The 14,798-nt window shown below is 52.4% G+C and overlaps 6 protein-coding genes across 6 annotated transcripts; 2 read left to right on the forward strand and 4 right to left on the reverse strand.

Moving 5' to 3' along the window:
- Positions 1-1,698: 1,698 nt before the first annotated feature.
- J4E87_005677 (uncharacterized protein) lies at positions 1,699-2,648 on the reverse strand (the record flags this gene model as incomplete). The annotated part of the gene is made up of 2 exons (XM_049377284.1): positions 1,699-2,525; positions 2,576-2,648. 2 exons carry the CDS (start codon positions 2,646-2,648, stop codon positions 1,699-1,701), a joined length of 900 nt encoding a protein of 299 aa, XP_049232910.1.
- A 612-nt stretch (positions 2,649-3,260) lies between these two features.
- Positions 3,261-4,949, forward strand: J4E87_005678 (uncharacterized protein; the record flags this gene model as incomplete). The annotated part of the gene is made up of 2 exons (XM_049377285.1): positions 3,261-3,738; positions 3,790-4,949. The coding sequence occupies 2 exons, from the start codon at positions 3,261-3,263 to the stop codon at positions 4,947-4,949; spliced, it is 1,638 nt and encodes a 545-aa protein (XP_049232911.1).
- A 682-nt stretch (positions 4,950-5,631) lies between these two features.
- Positions 5,632-7,545, forward strand: J4E87_005679 (uncharacterized protein; the record flags this gene model as incomplete). Its single annotated transcript, XM_049377286.1, has 1 exon — positions 5,632-7,545. The coding sequence occupies one exon, from the start codon at positions 5,632-5,634 to the stop codon at positions 7,543-7,545; it is 1,914 nt and encodes a 637-aa protein (XP_049232912.1).
- A 219-nt stretch (positions 7,546-7,764) lies between these two features.
- J4E87_005680 (uncharacterized protein) lies at positions 7,765-9,602 on the reverse strand (the record flags this gene model as incomplete). Its single annotated transcript, XM_049377287.1, has 5 exons — positions 7,765-8,301; positions 8,356-8,461; positions 8,516-9,032; positions 9,095-9,503; positions 9,555-9,602. The coding sequence occupies 5 exons, from the start codon at positions 9,600-9,602 to the stop codon at positions 7,765-7,767; spliced, it is 1,617 nt and encodes a 538-aa protein (XP_049232913.1).
- Positions 9,603-11,710: 2,108 nt separating this feature from the next.
- On the reverse strand, positions 11,711-12,746 carry J4E87_005681 (uncharacterized protein; the record flags this gene model as incomplete). The annotated part of the gene is made up of 3 exons (XM_049377288.1): positions 11,711-11,717; positions 11,818-12,110; positions 12,153-12,746. 3 exons carry the CDS (start codon positions 12,744-12,746, stop codon positions 11,711-11,713), a joined length of 894 nt encoding a protein of 297 aa, XP_049232914.1.
- A 473-nt stretch (positions 12,747-13,219) lies between these two features.
- On the reverse strand, positions 13,220-14,488 carry J4E87_005682 (uncharacterized protein; the record flags this gene model as incomplete). The annotated part of the gene is made up of 2 exons (XM_049377289.1): positions 13,220-14,431; positions 14,480-14,488. 2 exons carry the CDS (start codon positions 14,486-14,488, stop codon positions 13,220-13,222), a joined length of 1,221 nt encoding a protein of 406 aa, XP_049232915.1.
- Positions 14,489-14,798: the final 310 nt, after the last annotated feature.

Here is a 14,798-nt window from a genome sequence, read left to right on the forward strand (position 1 = left end):
TCGATTATGACGACACTTATCCGGACTCCTTCGCCCAAGTTGCGCATACGATCGTTGTCCTTCGACTCGCCCTCTTCGCGTATCACTGACACGCCCCTTGACGATGGGCCTCTGTCAAAATCAACGGGCTCGCTCATTACACTCTCAAGCTACGATGCCATCAAAGCCGCCGCACAGGAAGCGTTACGCTCCGTCAGAATGCTACTACCCCTGAATACCAAACTGAGCGATGATTCAATGTTTTCCGACGCATCCAGCCCCGCCTCCTCAGCAGCAAGTTCTCCCAGCTCGGCTGGAGGCGGTATAGAACTGTCCACCCCACCACTGTCCTCGTCCCGTCGTCAACGCCCACGTCCTCACCCTCTACAATTCGCACAACCGACGAGCCATGAGAATGCAGTCGTCCCGGGACCAACCTCACCATTTCTCTACCAAGATACAAGTTATGCAATGTACTCGCCGTGGCTGGTTCGTGTAGTACTAGACATGTACGACGTCAGGGGACTGGACTGGATGGCCATTGCGGATCCAATTGAGCGGGTATGGGGCGTACAAACTAGTAGCGCTGATGTCCTTGGGATCCTGAGTGACAATGGGCGTGTGCTCAATCGGCGCTGGTGGGACTGAGCAAGCGACTGAAAACGTTGCTGCAGGGATGAGGAGACGCACTGAGCGCGCTCGATGTCATCTGAGATGAACCGCAGTGTACGGCGGGGATGCGAGCGCTTTCATTGCCTCTCGGTCTTTACTTTCGCTATTTCTTACTTGTTGTGTACCGGCGCTCCGTTCTCAACGCATGTTTCAGGTACGGCATTTGCATGGTAACGATTACGACTCACGACTCTTATTCACGAACGCACTGCGAAAACGAGTGCGTCGTTCAGATGATAACGAGGAAGCACGAAGCACAACTTAACGATGACATATTTACGAACTCACGATTAGCATACATGAAATGTAAAACTACAATCATGAAGCAAAACTGTTCCGCATATTCGCAATTAGTTCTTCTTAGTGATACAAAAGGTGATAAAACTAGATCTTACCAAGTATCCGGTCGGTATACTGTGAAGGGATCTAATTAACCTGCTCAGGTTCATGAGGCCCGGTACCCGGGCTTGACTGCCCCACGCAAATTTGCATGCGGGAGGATGCAAGATCATGCAGCTCTCGAACAGCTGTCCCGCAGCGAGTGGCTCAGCGACGATGCATCGGGACCATTGCAGATAGCAGTCTGAAGAGGGGAAGTTTGGGAAGACATGACGACACAGCGAATGAGAAGCGAAGTCGTGGTGCGTCTTGTGAGGCTTACGATTTGCATGGAATAGGTACAGGGATGACAGTCGTATGCATTGGAAACCACAAGCCGCTACCCATGAACTTGCTCTACTACATATCATAGTGCAGTGCCTACGGCGAGATCTATGATGATTTGCGATGGTCTCTGACTCTGACGCTCCGGCGGATGGAAGCATATAACGCATTTCCCTTGGTGGTGTAGCCCGAAGCGGCATTTCGTGGACTTGGAAAGACGTGCAGGAGGACTGCAGTCGCCCTGTTCCTTGCAATCCATAGAACAGAGTGTTTACCCCTCGCGGGTGTATGGAAGCGCCTTTTGCACAGGCGTTCCTGTCCTTATACAACAGCACGTGAGGACGAGCATGCTGCGCGACGCGTGCTGGCAAGACGTGTCACCACTCAGTCGTCGGCACCGACAGCCATCTCGAGAACCTCGACATTGCCCCTTCCTTTTGTTTGGCCCTCAATCAGCTCGTTCAGACCCTTGAAGGCTCCAGGCTCAACGAGACCCACTGCCTCCCACTCGGCGCCTATTGTGTCTTGACTCTCGATCTTCTCCATGAAGGCCAATATCGCATCCTTAACAGTACCGGTAGTTCCCTTCTCTTCAGTGCCCGCTGGCGCCTTGGGCGCAGTCTTTATGGATTGCTTGAGGACGGACGTCGGACAGGTGACGCGCAGTTTCATCTGCATGCGGGCGACAGGTATCGGCTGGTGGGCGATGAGGGCCTTCATGGCGAATAGCGCCTGCGACTTGGCTGACTTGTTCGTAACGATGCCGGTCCACTTGGGCAGTTCCTTCGCTTTGGCTTTGTCCTCACCATCTTCCTTGCTCTCGCCCTTGTCTCCCTGTTGCGTCGCCGCTGCCGAGCTCAGTTGATCCAGCGCCTTCTCGATCATGCCTGTGGTGTAGACGCGCTTCGTCTTGGGGTCCACGAGTTTTCCCGCCACGATATCGATGACTTCATTCTTGGTTCGCTCCAACTCGGCGTTGCGCTCCTTCTCGCCTACTTGCAGCTCGCCGTGGTCTAATATGTCGGTGATGATGTCTTCGAGCGACTTTTTGGGGAAGGCCTTTTCGAGATCGGCTTTGGGTGCGACTTGGCCTTTGGATACGTTGAGGAAGACATTCTCGATTTGCAGTACGTTGGAGATGTCCTTCTCGATTTTATTGCGCCATTCGAGGACCTTGTTCTTGTAGCATGCGATTTCGAAGCGCTTCTTGCCTGCTGGTCGTTAGTGTACAGAGGCATAGACATGGGCGGGGGTTGCGCACCCTTCTTCATGCGCACCAGCGAGACGTTGGTGAGTCTGATCTGGTTTGACGGCTGGAACACTCCGACAGGCATTTTGGCGGATTATGGGGGTTGATATGGGTATAGTGTTGACTGAAGTGCAGGTGTTTGGCGCAAGTTGCAAAAGTTGCATTCCATTTTGGTGGGGTCTGCCGCCGATGACATGCGCAGGTTCACTCACTACGATCCCACGCGCGCTAAGCCCAATCCGGACCACATGCATGCAGGTCCGGCTCTAGCTTCCCGGTCCGCAGAGAGAGCTCGGCAGCAGCATCTCGCCACGGCTTCCATCTCAAGGTGCCTGGAATGAGGCGACTGGCGTAATGATGTCTATGATCCAAGTCCCCGGCCGTCTGGTGTCCTGCCACAGGCGCCGATCAACGCTATCGTGAAACGCTAAGCCGGGCATGTGATGCTGGCCCCGGGGAGCTTGGACTCCAGCCACGCTGATAAGCTGTCGGGATGCGTCATGCTCCGTTGCCTGGACAAGCCGCGCCTCCTCCACACGAGCTATCCATAGCTCGACTTAACTCCACCCATCCCATCTCTCTTCCATCCTTTCTTCCTCCCCCATCACTCATCGCCTGCTTCTTCATTAAAACGTAGAGGCACCCTTCTCATCTACTTCATTTACCGCTAGAGCTCCGGAAGCTCAGCACCGCCATCATGAAGGTCGCTGCCTCGGCGCTCCTCGTTGGAGCTGCTTCGGCCGCTGTTGGAACCCAGCAGCAACAGGTCCTGAAGTTCCCCGACTCGTTCAGCGAGCTCAAGGAGTCCTCATGGACCAAGCCTCTCCAAAACCTCGAGGAGAGCCTCAAGTCGCTCACCGGCGAGGCTCGCGCCGTCTGGGACGAGGTCGCCATGATGTTCCCCGAGAGCTTTGAGAAGGCCGCTTTCTTCTCCGAGCCCAAGCCGCACACGCGCAAGGCCGATAGTGAGTGGGACCACATCGTCAAGGGCGCCGACATCCAGAGCGTCTGGGTCGAGAACGAGAACGGCGAGAAGGAGCGCGAGATCGACGGCAAGCTCGAGCAGTACAGCTTGAGGGCCAAGAAGGTCGACCCCAGCGTCCTCGGCGTCGACAAGGTCAAGCAGTACTCCGGCTACCTTGATGACGACGAGGAGGACAAGCACCTCTTCTACTGTGAGTACCTGCATGACCACCACAAACACACCTGTGTCTAACGTATCCCAGGGTTCTTCGAGTCGCGCAACGACCCCAAGAACGACCCCGTAGTGCTCTGGCTCAATGGCGGACCTGGCTGCTCCTCGCTGACTGGTCTGTTCATGGAGCTCGGCCCTGCTTCCATCACCAAGGACCAGAAGGTCAAGCACAACCCCTACTCGTGGAACGCCAACGCCTCCGTCATCTTCCTTGACCAGCCCGTCAACGTCGGATACTCATACTCGAGCGGCTCAGTCAGCAACACTGTCGCTGCAGGCAAGGACATCTACGCCCTGCTCACCCTCTTCTTCAAGCAGTTCCCCGAGTACTCTCACCAGAGCTTCCACATCTCGGGAGAGTCGTACGCCGGTCACTACATCCCCGTCTTCGCCTCCGAGATCCTGTCCCACAAGAACCGCAACATCAACCTCCAGTCCGTCCTCATCGGTAACGGTCTGACCGATGGCCTTACTCAGTACGAGTACTACCGCCCCATGGCCTGCGGTGAGGGTGGCTGGCCCGCTGTCCTTGATGAGTCTCAGTGCCAGTCCATGGACAACGCCTACCCCCGTTGCGCCAGCCTCATTGAGAACTGCTACAACTCCGAGTCCGTCTGGTCCTGCGTGCCTGCCTCGATCTACTGTAACAACGCTATGATCGGTCCTTACCAACGCACCGGTCAGAATGTCTACGATGTCCGCAAGCCTTGCGGCAGCAACTCTCTCTGCTACGACGAGCTTGACTGGATACAGGGCTACCTCAACAAGAAGGAGGTCATGAAGGCCGTCGGCGCTGAGGTCTCCAACTACGAGTCTTGCAACTTCGACATCAACCGCAACTTCCTCCTTCAGGGTGACTGGATGAAGCCCTTCCACCGCGTCGTTCCCGGCATCCTCGAGAAGATTCCCGTCCTCATCTACGCTGGTGACGCCGACTACATCTGCAACTGGCTAGGTAACAAGGCTTGGACTGAGGCGCTTGAGTGGCCCGGTGCCAAGGGCTTCAAGAAGGCCGAGATGGAGGACTTCAAGATCGACGGCGACGGCAAGACTGTTGGCCAGGTCAAGTCCAGTGGCAACTTCACCTTCATGAAGCTCCACGCTGGTGGCCACATGGTTCCTTACGACCAGCCTGAGGCGTCGCTTGAGATGCTCAACAGGTGGTTGTCTGGTGACTTCTGGGAGTCGTAGATACTTTCCATGTAGATTAGCTTGGTTGAGATTGTCATGTAGGAAACCGATTCGCAATGATTGGAAGGATTCCCGTTCGTTGCTTGTATCATACGGGCTTTATTTGCTTCGTGTTATCAGGAACCAATACAAATAAACGATCACATCCAACTATCATCCGCCATGCTCATTTCATCAGTGTCTGTCTTATATAAATCCAACATTATCACGTGCCCATTGTCGCTACCCACGATTATATTCAACTTCGTCAACTGTGGCTTTTCAATATTGCAAATGATAGTAGCACTGGTGGTGTGTTTAGGAGTGAAAGTAGAAAAGATATTGGTACGCGATGAGATTTTCGGTTCACTTGTTCCGCTCTGACGTAATTCCCAGGTACCCTTCACATGCGTCTTTATCGATGTCATGTCCAAACCTTTCACTTGGTAAGGGCAGCAGTATTTGCAGGGGTCTGAGAATCGCCATTACCAAGGCACTCATCACTCACCTTCTCCACGCTTCGAGCAGTGGTTGTTGTTTACGTCCATTTAATACTTCACTTTTCCCCCAATACGCATAAAAATATACTTCCTTAGTACCATAGCACCCACCTGAGTACTTCAGCCTACAAGGATTCTTCTCAACTCACATTCGCCACCAACCTTACTACCGAAAGACTGAATTTTCAAAGCCTACCACCAACATGACATCAAAACGCAAAGCCACCGACTCGCAGAATGACGGTCTTGCCTCGACACCAAAGCGTCCGAGAGTAGCAGCGACAAAGGAGCCGCGAAGACAACCTCCCAACGTCGCCGGTAATGGGGATGCTAAAACCACGAGTGCTCCTTCTCTCCTACAAACACGGCCCTGGCTCACGCGTGCTCAACCGATATCCGAACAAGATCTCTTCATACTGCACTGTCGCGACAATCTGGTTCCCGGCGCGACTGGGCCAAAAGACTGGCATGTCCTGGCCGAAGAGTTTAACGCACGATTCGACCACGAGTTGAAGAAGCCACTGGCCTATAACACGTTGAGTAAGCGATGTGGAGCCGCGAGGAAGTTGTTTTTGAAGAACAACCCGGAATATGCCGGGGTGTGCGTTTACCCAGTTCCTCAAGTAGAAACTGGGACAGAGGAAAGATCTGGAGGCCCAGACACAGTGGACTCTGATAGAGATGACAGTGAAAGCGATACAACGGATGAGGATGCAGATGCCATGCCAAACGGCAAGACCGCGGAACCGCAAGGAGGATCTGCTACTCAACATCTGGAAACCCCTGTCGCAACACTGCCAGCCCACAAACTCCCGACGCCTGTATCATCCAGCCCGCCGGCCCGTCATGAACATTCCTCTACTTCCAAAATTACCACTCTCTCGCCTGGTTCCTTCAACCCCTCTACCGTGGAAGAAAGCTACATACCGCCTAATACCCGCGCAAAATTCCACCTCCAGCAGCGCACAGACGAAAGAGTCACATTTCGCTTCTCCGACCCACACGAACCAAGCCTAGCCAGCGAAGATGCACAATACGTCGATACAAACACGCTGCTTTCCATCTCACCATTCTACGCTCGAACATCAGCAGAAGATCCCAGGAATACCGTCATCACTGTACCAGATTACATTGCTATACGAACAGTGAACATCTTCATTCAGCTCATCTCGCCGGAACGCGCAAATGAGCTGCCCACACACTATCTCTGGTCAGCCAAAAAATATGTCCCAGGCGTGTACGATCGCTATGGCGCTATACGTGTGGAGAAAATCATCTGGACTGTAGACGCGCTTCTCGATCTTTTGCTTTTCGCGCAGTGGATGGAAGTGTACTGGATCGTCGACATGGTGGTCGATCGACTGCACTTCCTGTTTGCCGAAGAAGCGCGATGTGAAGACATCTTTGCAGACATGGGTAAGCCTATCGATGGCTACGTTAATATTGCTGGGCGGCAGGTGTTCGTTGGAAGTAAACTGCCACCCGTGGACAATACGCTGGCTCGCGTGACGGCCAAGGACTTTGAGAGAGACTTCATGGTACTGTTAGCCGAGATGTCAGCAAGTACGCCCGTATGGAGATTTCTCGCAGACTTGCTCTACGCATTAGGCGAGGAGGTGAAAAGCGCTGAATGGTTTCCGGCCTTGTCAAAAGACGTACAACGTATATTGTCTCAACCGGAAGAAAACTATCTTGACGCAACGACTGCGCGAAAGGAGTTTTGCGCGCGATATCACCATCATGCAGTAGGCTCGGAAACTTGCTACACAGCCCACCGCGTCCATTCGGCTACCCATAACATCGATGCTCTATATGCTTCATCGTCTCCGAAAGCGCTGATTCGTCTCTCCGAAGGACTTGACTCAACGAGTAGTCTGACTAGCATCATGTACTCCAGCACTGGCAATGCCAGTAAGTTGAAGCAGGACAACTCGACACAATCTATGCTAGACACAGAGAAGATGGTATTGGACATGGAAGGTCGTCTATACGAGGCGAAGATGGCGATGCAGAAAGCGCGAGTCGCTGGTGAAGATGAGAAGAAGGCTGCCACGGAGGAAGCGAACAGGATCGCGCGGTCGATGTACAGTCACGAGGCGTCCGCGAAGGGGCAGTGAAAGTCTTTTAGATGAATGTATTTCAACTGTTCATTTTCATGCGTTCTGCTATAGATTGTTATGCTTATTTCCAAAGCTTCTGAAGATGAGCATTTTCGCAGAGAGCGGTAGATACATCAATCTGATTAATAAACATTGCAAATTTGACTACTAAAGCAGTAACAACATGTGCATGTATACTGGAGAGCGCGACATGTACACTATTTGCTAATGAGAGGCTTACAGCTTCTCGACCTCAAGAACGTTGCCTTGCGCGTCGGTGGCGAGCCTCTTCTTAATAAGCGACGCGTTCCTCGGGTTCGGCGCGTTGAAGATGTCATCGATCTCCTCGAGCGTGCGGTTCTTGGTCTCCGGGATGAAGAGCCAGACGACGAAAGCCTGGACCGGGCACCAGCAGGCAAAGACGATGTACAGCTTCCAGCCAATCTTCTCTAGAGCAATAGGATAGGCGAATTGGTTGATCAACATGGCTGTGGTAAGCGCCAAGTTGGAAAAGGCCATACCCTTGGCGCGCATCTCGAACGAGAGCACCTCCACGGGGTAGAGGGCTTGGAGCGGAGTAATACCAAAGGCAAAGACGGCGTTGAAGAGGAAGACCAATGCTACGAAGGCATTACCGGCAGGGATGCTTCCGGTCTTGTTCTGGTAAGAAACAGCGCCGATGGCTCCGGCCCAAATTACTGTCACGGTCGAAAAGGTACCGATCAGCATGGGTCGTCGACCCAGTTTGTCGACGCAGAGAGCTCCCACGACAGCCTAGGCGCCAGCAATCAGTAATCGTACATGTAGCTTTTCTGTGAATAGACTTACGAAGGCAAGCTGCATGCAGCTCTTTCCCAAGTTGATGTTCATCTTCTTGATCTCGTCCGTGACGCCTGCAGATTCGAGAACACCAGAGATGAAGTAGTCGACAGCACTGTTTGACACACGATTAGTGACTTCGTTTCTTGTACTAGTCCAGCAGACTTACCCATTGCCTGCCCATTGACCGAAGATCGCGACTATGCAATTACAAGCGAGGCGGTAGCGCGCAGGACGAGTCTTGAAGAGAGAGCCATAGTCCCACCAGCGCTTGTCTCCTCCGTCCATGTTGAGATACTCCTCGTATTCGCGAATTTGCATGGAAACCCAGATGCTGTCCTCGTTGCCGCAACCATGGTACTTGGCAAGAGTCTTCTTAGCCTGGGTATGTTTACCGCGGGTGTACAGCCATCGAGGGCTCTCTGGAAGGAGAAGAGGCAGTATAACGAGTAAGGCTGGGAAGAGCATCTGAAGCCAGACGGGGATCCTCCAAGATTGGTTGCCGGCGAGATTGGCGGACCCACGTGTGACACCGGCAGCGAGAAGTGATCCGACGAACCAGAAGGTATTGTAAAGACCAGTGATGATACCACGGTGAGCTGGGTGCGCAGTCTCGATGACATGAAGCGGACCAGCGGTCGTCATGATTGGGACTGCGAAGCCGAGGAGGAAACGACCACCCATGACTAAGGAGGAACGTGAAATCAGCATAAATCTCATCGAGACGTCTTACGTGGGCGTTGCTTACATTGGCCGACAGGGTTGGACGCAGGAGCAGTTGACTGGATGATGACACCAGTGCAGCCAAGAACTCCGCCAATCATCATACCAATGCGACGACCCCAAGTGTCGCAGGCTGGGCCGATAAAGGGAAGGGCAACAACACCACCGATCTGGTACATGGAAGTAACGATACCAGCCCAGGCTCCGGTACTCTCGACGTTGTAGTACTCCTTGAAGGTGTTGTTGGTGAGGAGCGAGTTGAACATGGATCCGTCGAACCCGTTGCATGTCGAGCAAAAGAATCCCACAAATGCACAGACGTAAAGCAGCATAGCAGAGCTGGAGAAACGTTGAACAGGCTCCTTCAGCTTGGCTTCTGCTATGGCTTCGGAGCCAGAGATGATGGCGATGTCAGCCACAGCACCTTTGTGGTCCTGGTAGGTGTAAGTACAGTCAACGGCTCGTGGTTTGAACAAGATACTTACGCCATTCTCTGAGGTCGTCGTAGCATAAGACTCTTTGATGTCCGACATTGCTTTGGTGGAGACACTCCAGATGAGCTGTGTGGAATACGTCTGGGAAACGGGTGGACTATTAAACAAAATCGGATATGTACAAGGGAAGGACCTCAAAGACCAGACTGCCGGGCTATGGCCCGCAATGTCCGGCTAATGCTGCATCCCAGCGGCGTGCTGTCGGACTCGCAGTTCTGGAAATATGTTCCCGAGCTAAATGGGCGCGGAAGGCTCTGGCCCGCATCCTAATCGGGAAGCGGCTCCAGCATCTCGAACAAGCCTCAACCGTCCCGTTCAAGCGCATACGCCACATACTTGGAAGAAGTGTAGTATCGAGAGGCATAACTATCGGAATCGTGGACCGTGGGCAATCGTGCTGGCTGCTGCACGACAGCTGCCACTAGGCCAAGACGATCCCAGTACGCCGACCAGGTCCCTGATAGCGAAACAGGTAGAACGCGGGGAATCTCCTGGTACTTACAAACCCGGGACACATCCTTGTCATATGAAGGTATCCCATTTCGCCGGTCTCGACAGGGCTACTCCAACTCGCAACAGTATTGGGGACAGATCGCCTATCCCCGCGTATGCTTTTGGTCTAGAAAATAGAAGGGCAATCCTTCAAAATTAGCAGACAATGGCCAACACTAGTTGGAATGTAGATCGCCCGTGCCAACGGCGGCGCTGGGCGAGCTCAGCACAAAGCTATCAGCAGGATCATGCTGGATGAGGCATTGAAGACTGATGCAGGAGGTGACCCCAGGTGATAGAAAGGCTTGTCTTGATAGTAGCGGTTTTATCCGCGAATGAGCTCCGACGTCGAGGATTGGCGCGAGCGCAAGCGCATGGCACAGCACATGGCCTAGGGCGGTTGCTGACGCTTGATTCTGCATGACAGTCGGCTGGAAGCGCCTCGTTGCATGCCGGGGGTCTCAAGCAAAATTCGATTAGATGAGAGCTAGGTGTATGCACATTGGCGCGTTATGGACGAGTGATGGGGTGAGGATGTCGTGGTGCAACGGAGGAGCCCCCATCACTCGGTTGCCCAGCCGTAAGCGACGGCGCTACTGTGGCGTTCCCGAGGTTACGACTGATGCGGACAGGCGCTACGGAGAGCCTGTCTCCGTGCCAGCTTCGGTCAGGTCAACAACACCTTAAACCAACGGTTTCACGAAAGCTCTACTACGGTAAGAGGCATACGCTCTGTGTGTGGAGAGGCTAATATTATGAACTCCGGGACTACTTTGGTTAGCATGCCAGCAAAAGAAGACGAGTACGTTACGAAGGCTTGGCTATTCTAGCTTGAGTTGCAGTCTGCCTTGAGATGAGTTTCAACTGCTGGGTTAGGGTGCGGCGTGTGGCGTGCGGTGGGTGAGTATTGATCCTACCTAGGTACAAAAAGGGGAGGTCTAATCATCAGATTGTGGCCATCGGTAATGCGGGCCGTTTCTCTCCTCGTCGATTGCTAATACTAATCACAGCGCTTGACGTTTGTCTTTAGATCCTTACGAAATCTTTGGACTTTGCTCCGAACACATCTTGTTCAGGTCACCGGGCGGATTTCTGAGTCAAGCCCAAAAACACTGCGTCAAAATGGACATATTTAGCGCGACGAAAAACGAGATGACGCATTAGATCCGGTATCATCGAGGACTGGAATCAAGCGTTATAGGACTACAACAAAGCGATTAAGACTAACAATTGATGGTAACATATCTGGGGTGCATCGAACTACATCGACTATTCCAAGATTATGTATCGACCTGTGAATAGGTCGGATCGTCTTTAGCGGTCTCGTCCTGTATTCAATCCTAACCCATCAGGTTTAGAGAGGTATCGTCGTTGTGGCGACATGCCGGCCCAGAAGGCTCGTCAAACTCAATCAGATACCTCTAGTTCTCTGCTTTGGATTGCAGCAATCAATTCCGCATTGCAGACGCCCATGTTAACAAGTTCAGGAGCTATTCCCGCTCTATGGGCGATACCAACCCAAAATCCGCGGGCTGGATCCTCATAGCGAGTGGTTTCGAAGAGCAAGTTCATGTTCTCGACACTTAAATCCATCTCGGCGTTCTTTCCCGCAAGAGTGCGCCACCGCGCCAATATCAGCCCGCACATATGGTCATCTAGAAGCTGTGCAGCCAAGCAGTACAGGTCCATTAGTGAGCCGTTTCCGCGATGGAAACCTGCCGGCGCTTTTGTCAAACATCCGGCTGAGCTGCATTGTACGTACCACTGAACGACCTCTAGGGATGAGCATTCAACCTGTACTGTCGTCTCGCTGTCGGCAGCCATTAATTGCTGAAGCACCACGGAGCTGCTACCAAGGTCTTCGAGGCCGCCGATAACAACTTCAGATGGTGAGTCATGTGCGTCATGTACCTCTAGTACAACCTTTTCGACGTGTGCCGACATTAGGTCGTCTATATAGTTATGTACGTCTGCTCGATTCCGAATGGCATCTGGAGGCATCCATCCGGCGATGCGTTCATTGGAGATGGAACCTTCGCCCTTGTCCATACGGATCTGCGGTCTGTCAGCATGAGGGACCTCAGTAGGACCACGAACCTTTTGGTTGCTGGTGTAGGCTTGCACGCAAGGAGCTTGAGCATGTAGGGCGGCAACCTTCGAGCGCCGAATGGCTTGTGTCTTTGGTTTCTTTGCGTACATTATTTTGAGGGGATAACCTGGATGTTTGGCTAACCAAGCAGGTCGGTGTTGTCGCGCGCGCTTCTCCATCGCCGCTGGACCGACAGACATATCATACTTTTTGTTGTATGCTTCGGCGACCCCCGGCCACGGCAGTGGGCCGTATGTTTCCGACGACTCGCCATAGGCATCTGGCTTGTTGTTGTCGCGTTTTATGATAATGAACCCGACCTGCTCGTCTGCATGGCGTTGTTTTCCCTCTCTTTCCGTTGTAAGCATAGCGCGCTGAGTGACACGATTATTATCCTTCAGTGTAACTGATGTTGTTTTGTCCGCTTGATCCTGTTCCGACTCTTTTTGACCCGGCTGATACTCATCTTCGCTGTCATCCGTATCGCCAGTAATAAGTGAGTCGGACGAATGATGAACTGTTCCAGGACCTGCAGTGGCCTTCAACCTCTCCAGAGCACGCAACAAAGCGCTTTCGGACGTTGCAACAGCATCGAGAGCCATAGTTGAGTAGAGCTGGGGTGATCTCAAGATAGAAGAGATCTACAACGCTAAATGTACCTGCCTGGTGCAGACATTCACTAGACGGTATGTATTCACACGCGTGGGTTTCGGGCACTGTCGACGAACCTAGCTACTACTCACCGGGACGGGATGACTAGTTACAACCTCGATACTCGTAGCGCGTCCCATCTAGATGATTCTAGTTAAGACATGCTCCTGCGATGTTCGCAAGGTGTTGAGCTTGCATCTTCCAAAAGCATAATTCCATATGCTGTAGGTGCACAATGCTTGCCTTGATAGTTTTGGGGATGAGAGAAGGCCAAGGCCGGTTTATTTGATCTTGAAAAGGGCAAAATGTGATATTGATACTTGTCGTAGTTGTGCCTACGCTGGTAAATAGAGTAGAATACATGAATTGACTACGAAATCGCCAAACGTTCACTAGATGACGTTAAACGAGCGTCTCTAGAGCCTTATCCCATGGAAAACCGCTTTCCTATCCCTTTCTTCTTACTAGACCCACCAAATTTCGCCCTCATAGCCACCCAACTGCCTGGCTCTTTCTTCAGACGAGTCAAAAACATTGCTACGTCAGCTTTGATGGAATTGAAGCTTTGCATCATCTCGTTCGCGCTTTTCGAAATACCATTGAGATGTGTACGAGCTCGCTCTCCAGCAAGACCATGGTCCTCGCACATCGTCCGATGCACCTGCTCGTAGACATACAAGTCCTGACTGGCTCCTTCCATGAGCGGATCTAGCTCAAGGGGCAAACTTGAAGTGCTAGAGCGGGTTGGATCGGAAAGCGACCGGAAAAGAATTTGGTAGATGTTCATTATCCTGAATGCGCGAGAGAAGAACCGATCCAGAGGTGCCGCCTCACTAACGATGGCGTTATACAGCGTCTCTGTTTTCTGTACTAGAGCAGCTTTGTCATTGAGAGAGGCGGAGGCAGATAAAACCTCAGACTCTAGGTTATGAATGAGCGTAGTGAACGTTTCGCTAAATTGCTCGCTTTCATTCTCGACTTCAGACGTATGAGACAGGATTGCTGCAAATTTAGCTTCGTTGGCTGCTATGATCGCTGCGTCATGTGCGCGAAGGTTGGTGAAAGTTTCAGCTGCTCGTTCGTTCTCGGCCTGTAGTTGCACAATGGTGCACTGAAGTTGTTCTAGCTCTTTTTGCAAACGATCAGCTCTGGCGAGAACTTCATCGGAGGCGGCTTGGTCCGTGACAGCGGAAGAAAGCTCGCGCTCGTAACGTTCTGCACGCCGTCGCGAGTCTTCAGCAAGCTCACGGTAGTATTCGATCTGCCGTTGCGCTTGTTGGAGATCGACTTTGAGCGCCTTGAACTCTGCTGGTTGGTTGTCAATCTCTGCTTCCTTTTCCTTGATTTCGGTTCGCAATACATTGTTATGAGTCTGCAGGTCTTGCTCACGATCTTGAATCTCCCGAATATACTCTCGCGCTGCTTTGAGTTCGGTTAACTCCTTGAAGTGATCACGCAAGTCGTCCGGGATAGCGTCCTCTATCTGATAGCCTTTCGTTTTGACATTGGCTACAATATCAGACAACTGCTTCCTCATATCCCCGAGAGTAGCCATGAATGCGGTGGCGATATTGCGTTGCTTCTCGACGGTTGTTGGGATTTTAAACTTGAGCCCTTTGAATATACCGTCAGGAGTCTAGGAACGAGATTGATTTCGAACATGGTGTTGACATGGTTTCCTGACAGCGTGCATGCTAGGTGTGCTGACGTCGATGGCTACGGTGAGACCGCATCGTGCTCCTACAATGAGATCATCTGAGCAGTCGAGAATTCGTGACCGAAAAGGGTACTCTAGGTGAGTACCGCAGGCAGGGTTGGTTAAAATATGCCTGCATATCTTGAAACTGTAATGCACAAGCGGCCGCAAGCTTTGCGCACTACGTGTATCGAGCAAGGAGGTATGACAACATCCCTCTCAACCGGACAGGTAGTGTATTCGAGATGAATCTAGTATGCCCACTTTCAACCCGCTGTGTCAGACGAGTGGCCGTTTCGTCAAATTT

This window comes from Alternaria ethzedia, assembly GCF_023757985.1.
Source record: "Alternaria ethzedia strain BMP 0044 chromosome Unknown scaffold_12, whole genome shotgun sequence".
NCBI lineage: Eukaryota > Fungi > Ascomycota > Dothideomycetes > Pleosporales > Pleosporaceae > Alternaria > Alternaria ethzedia.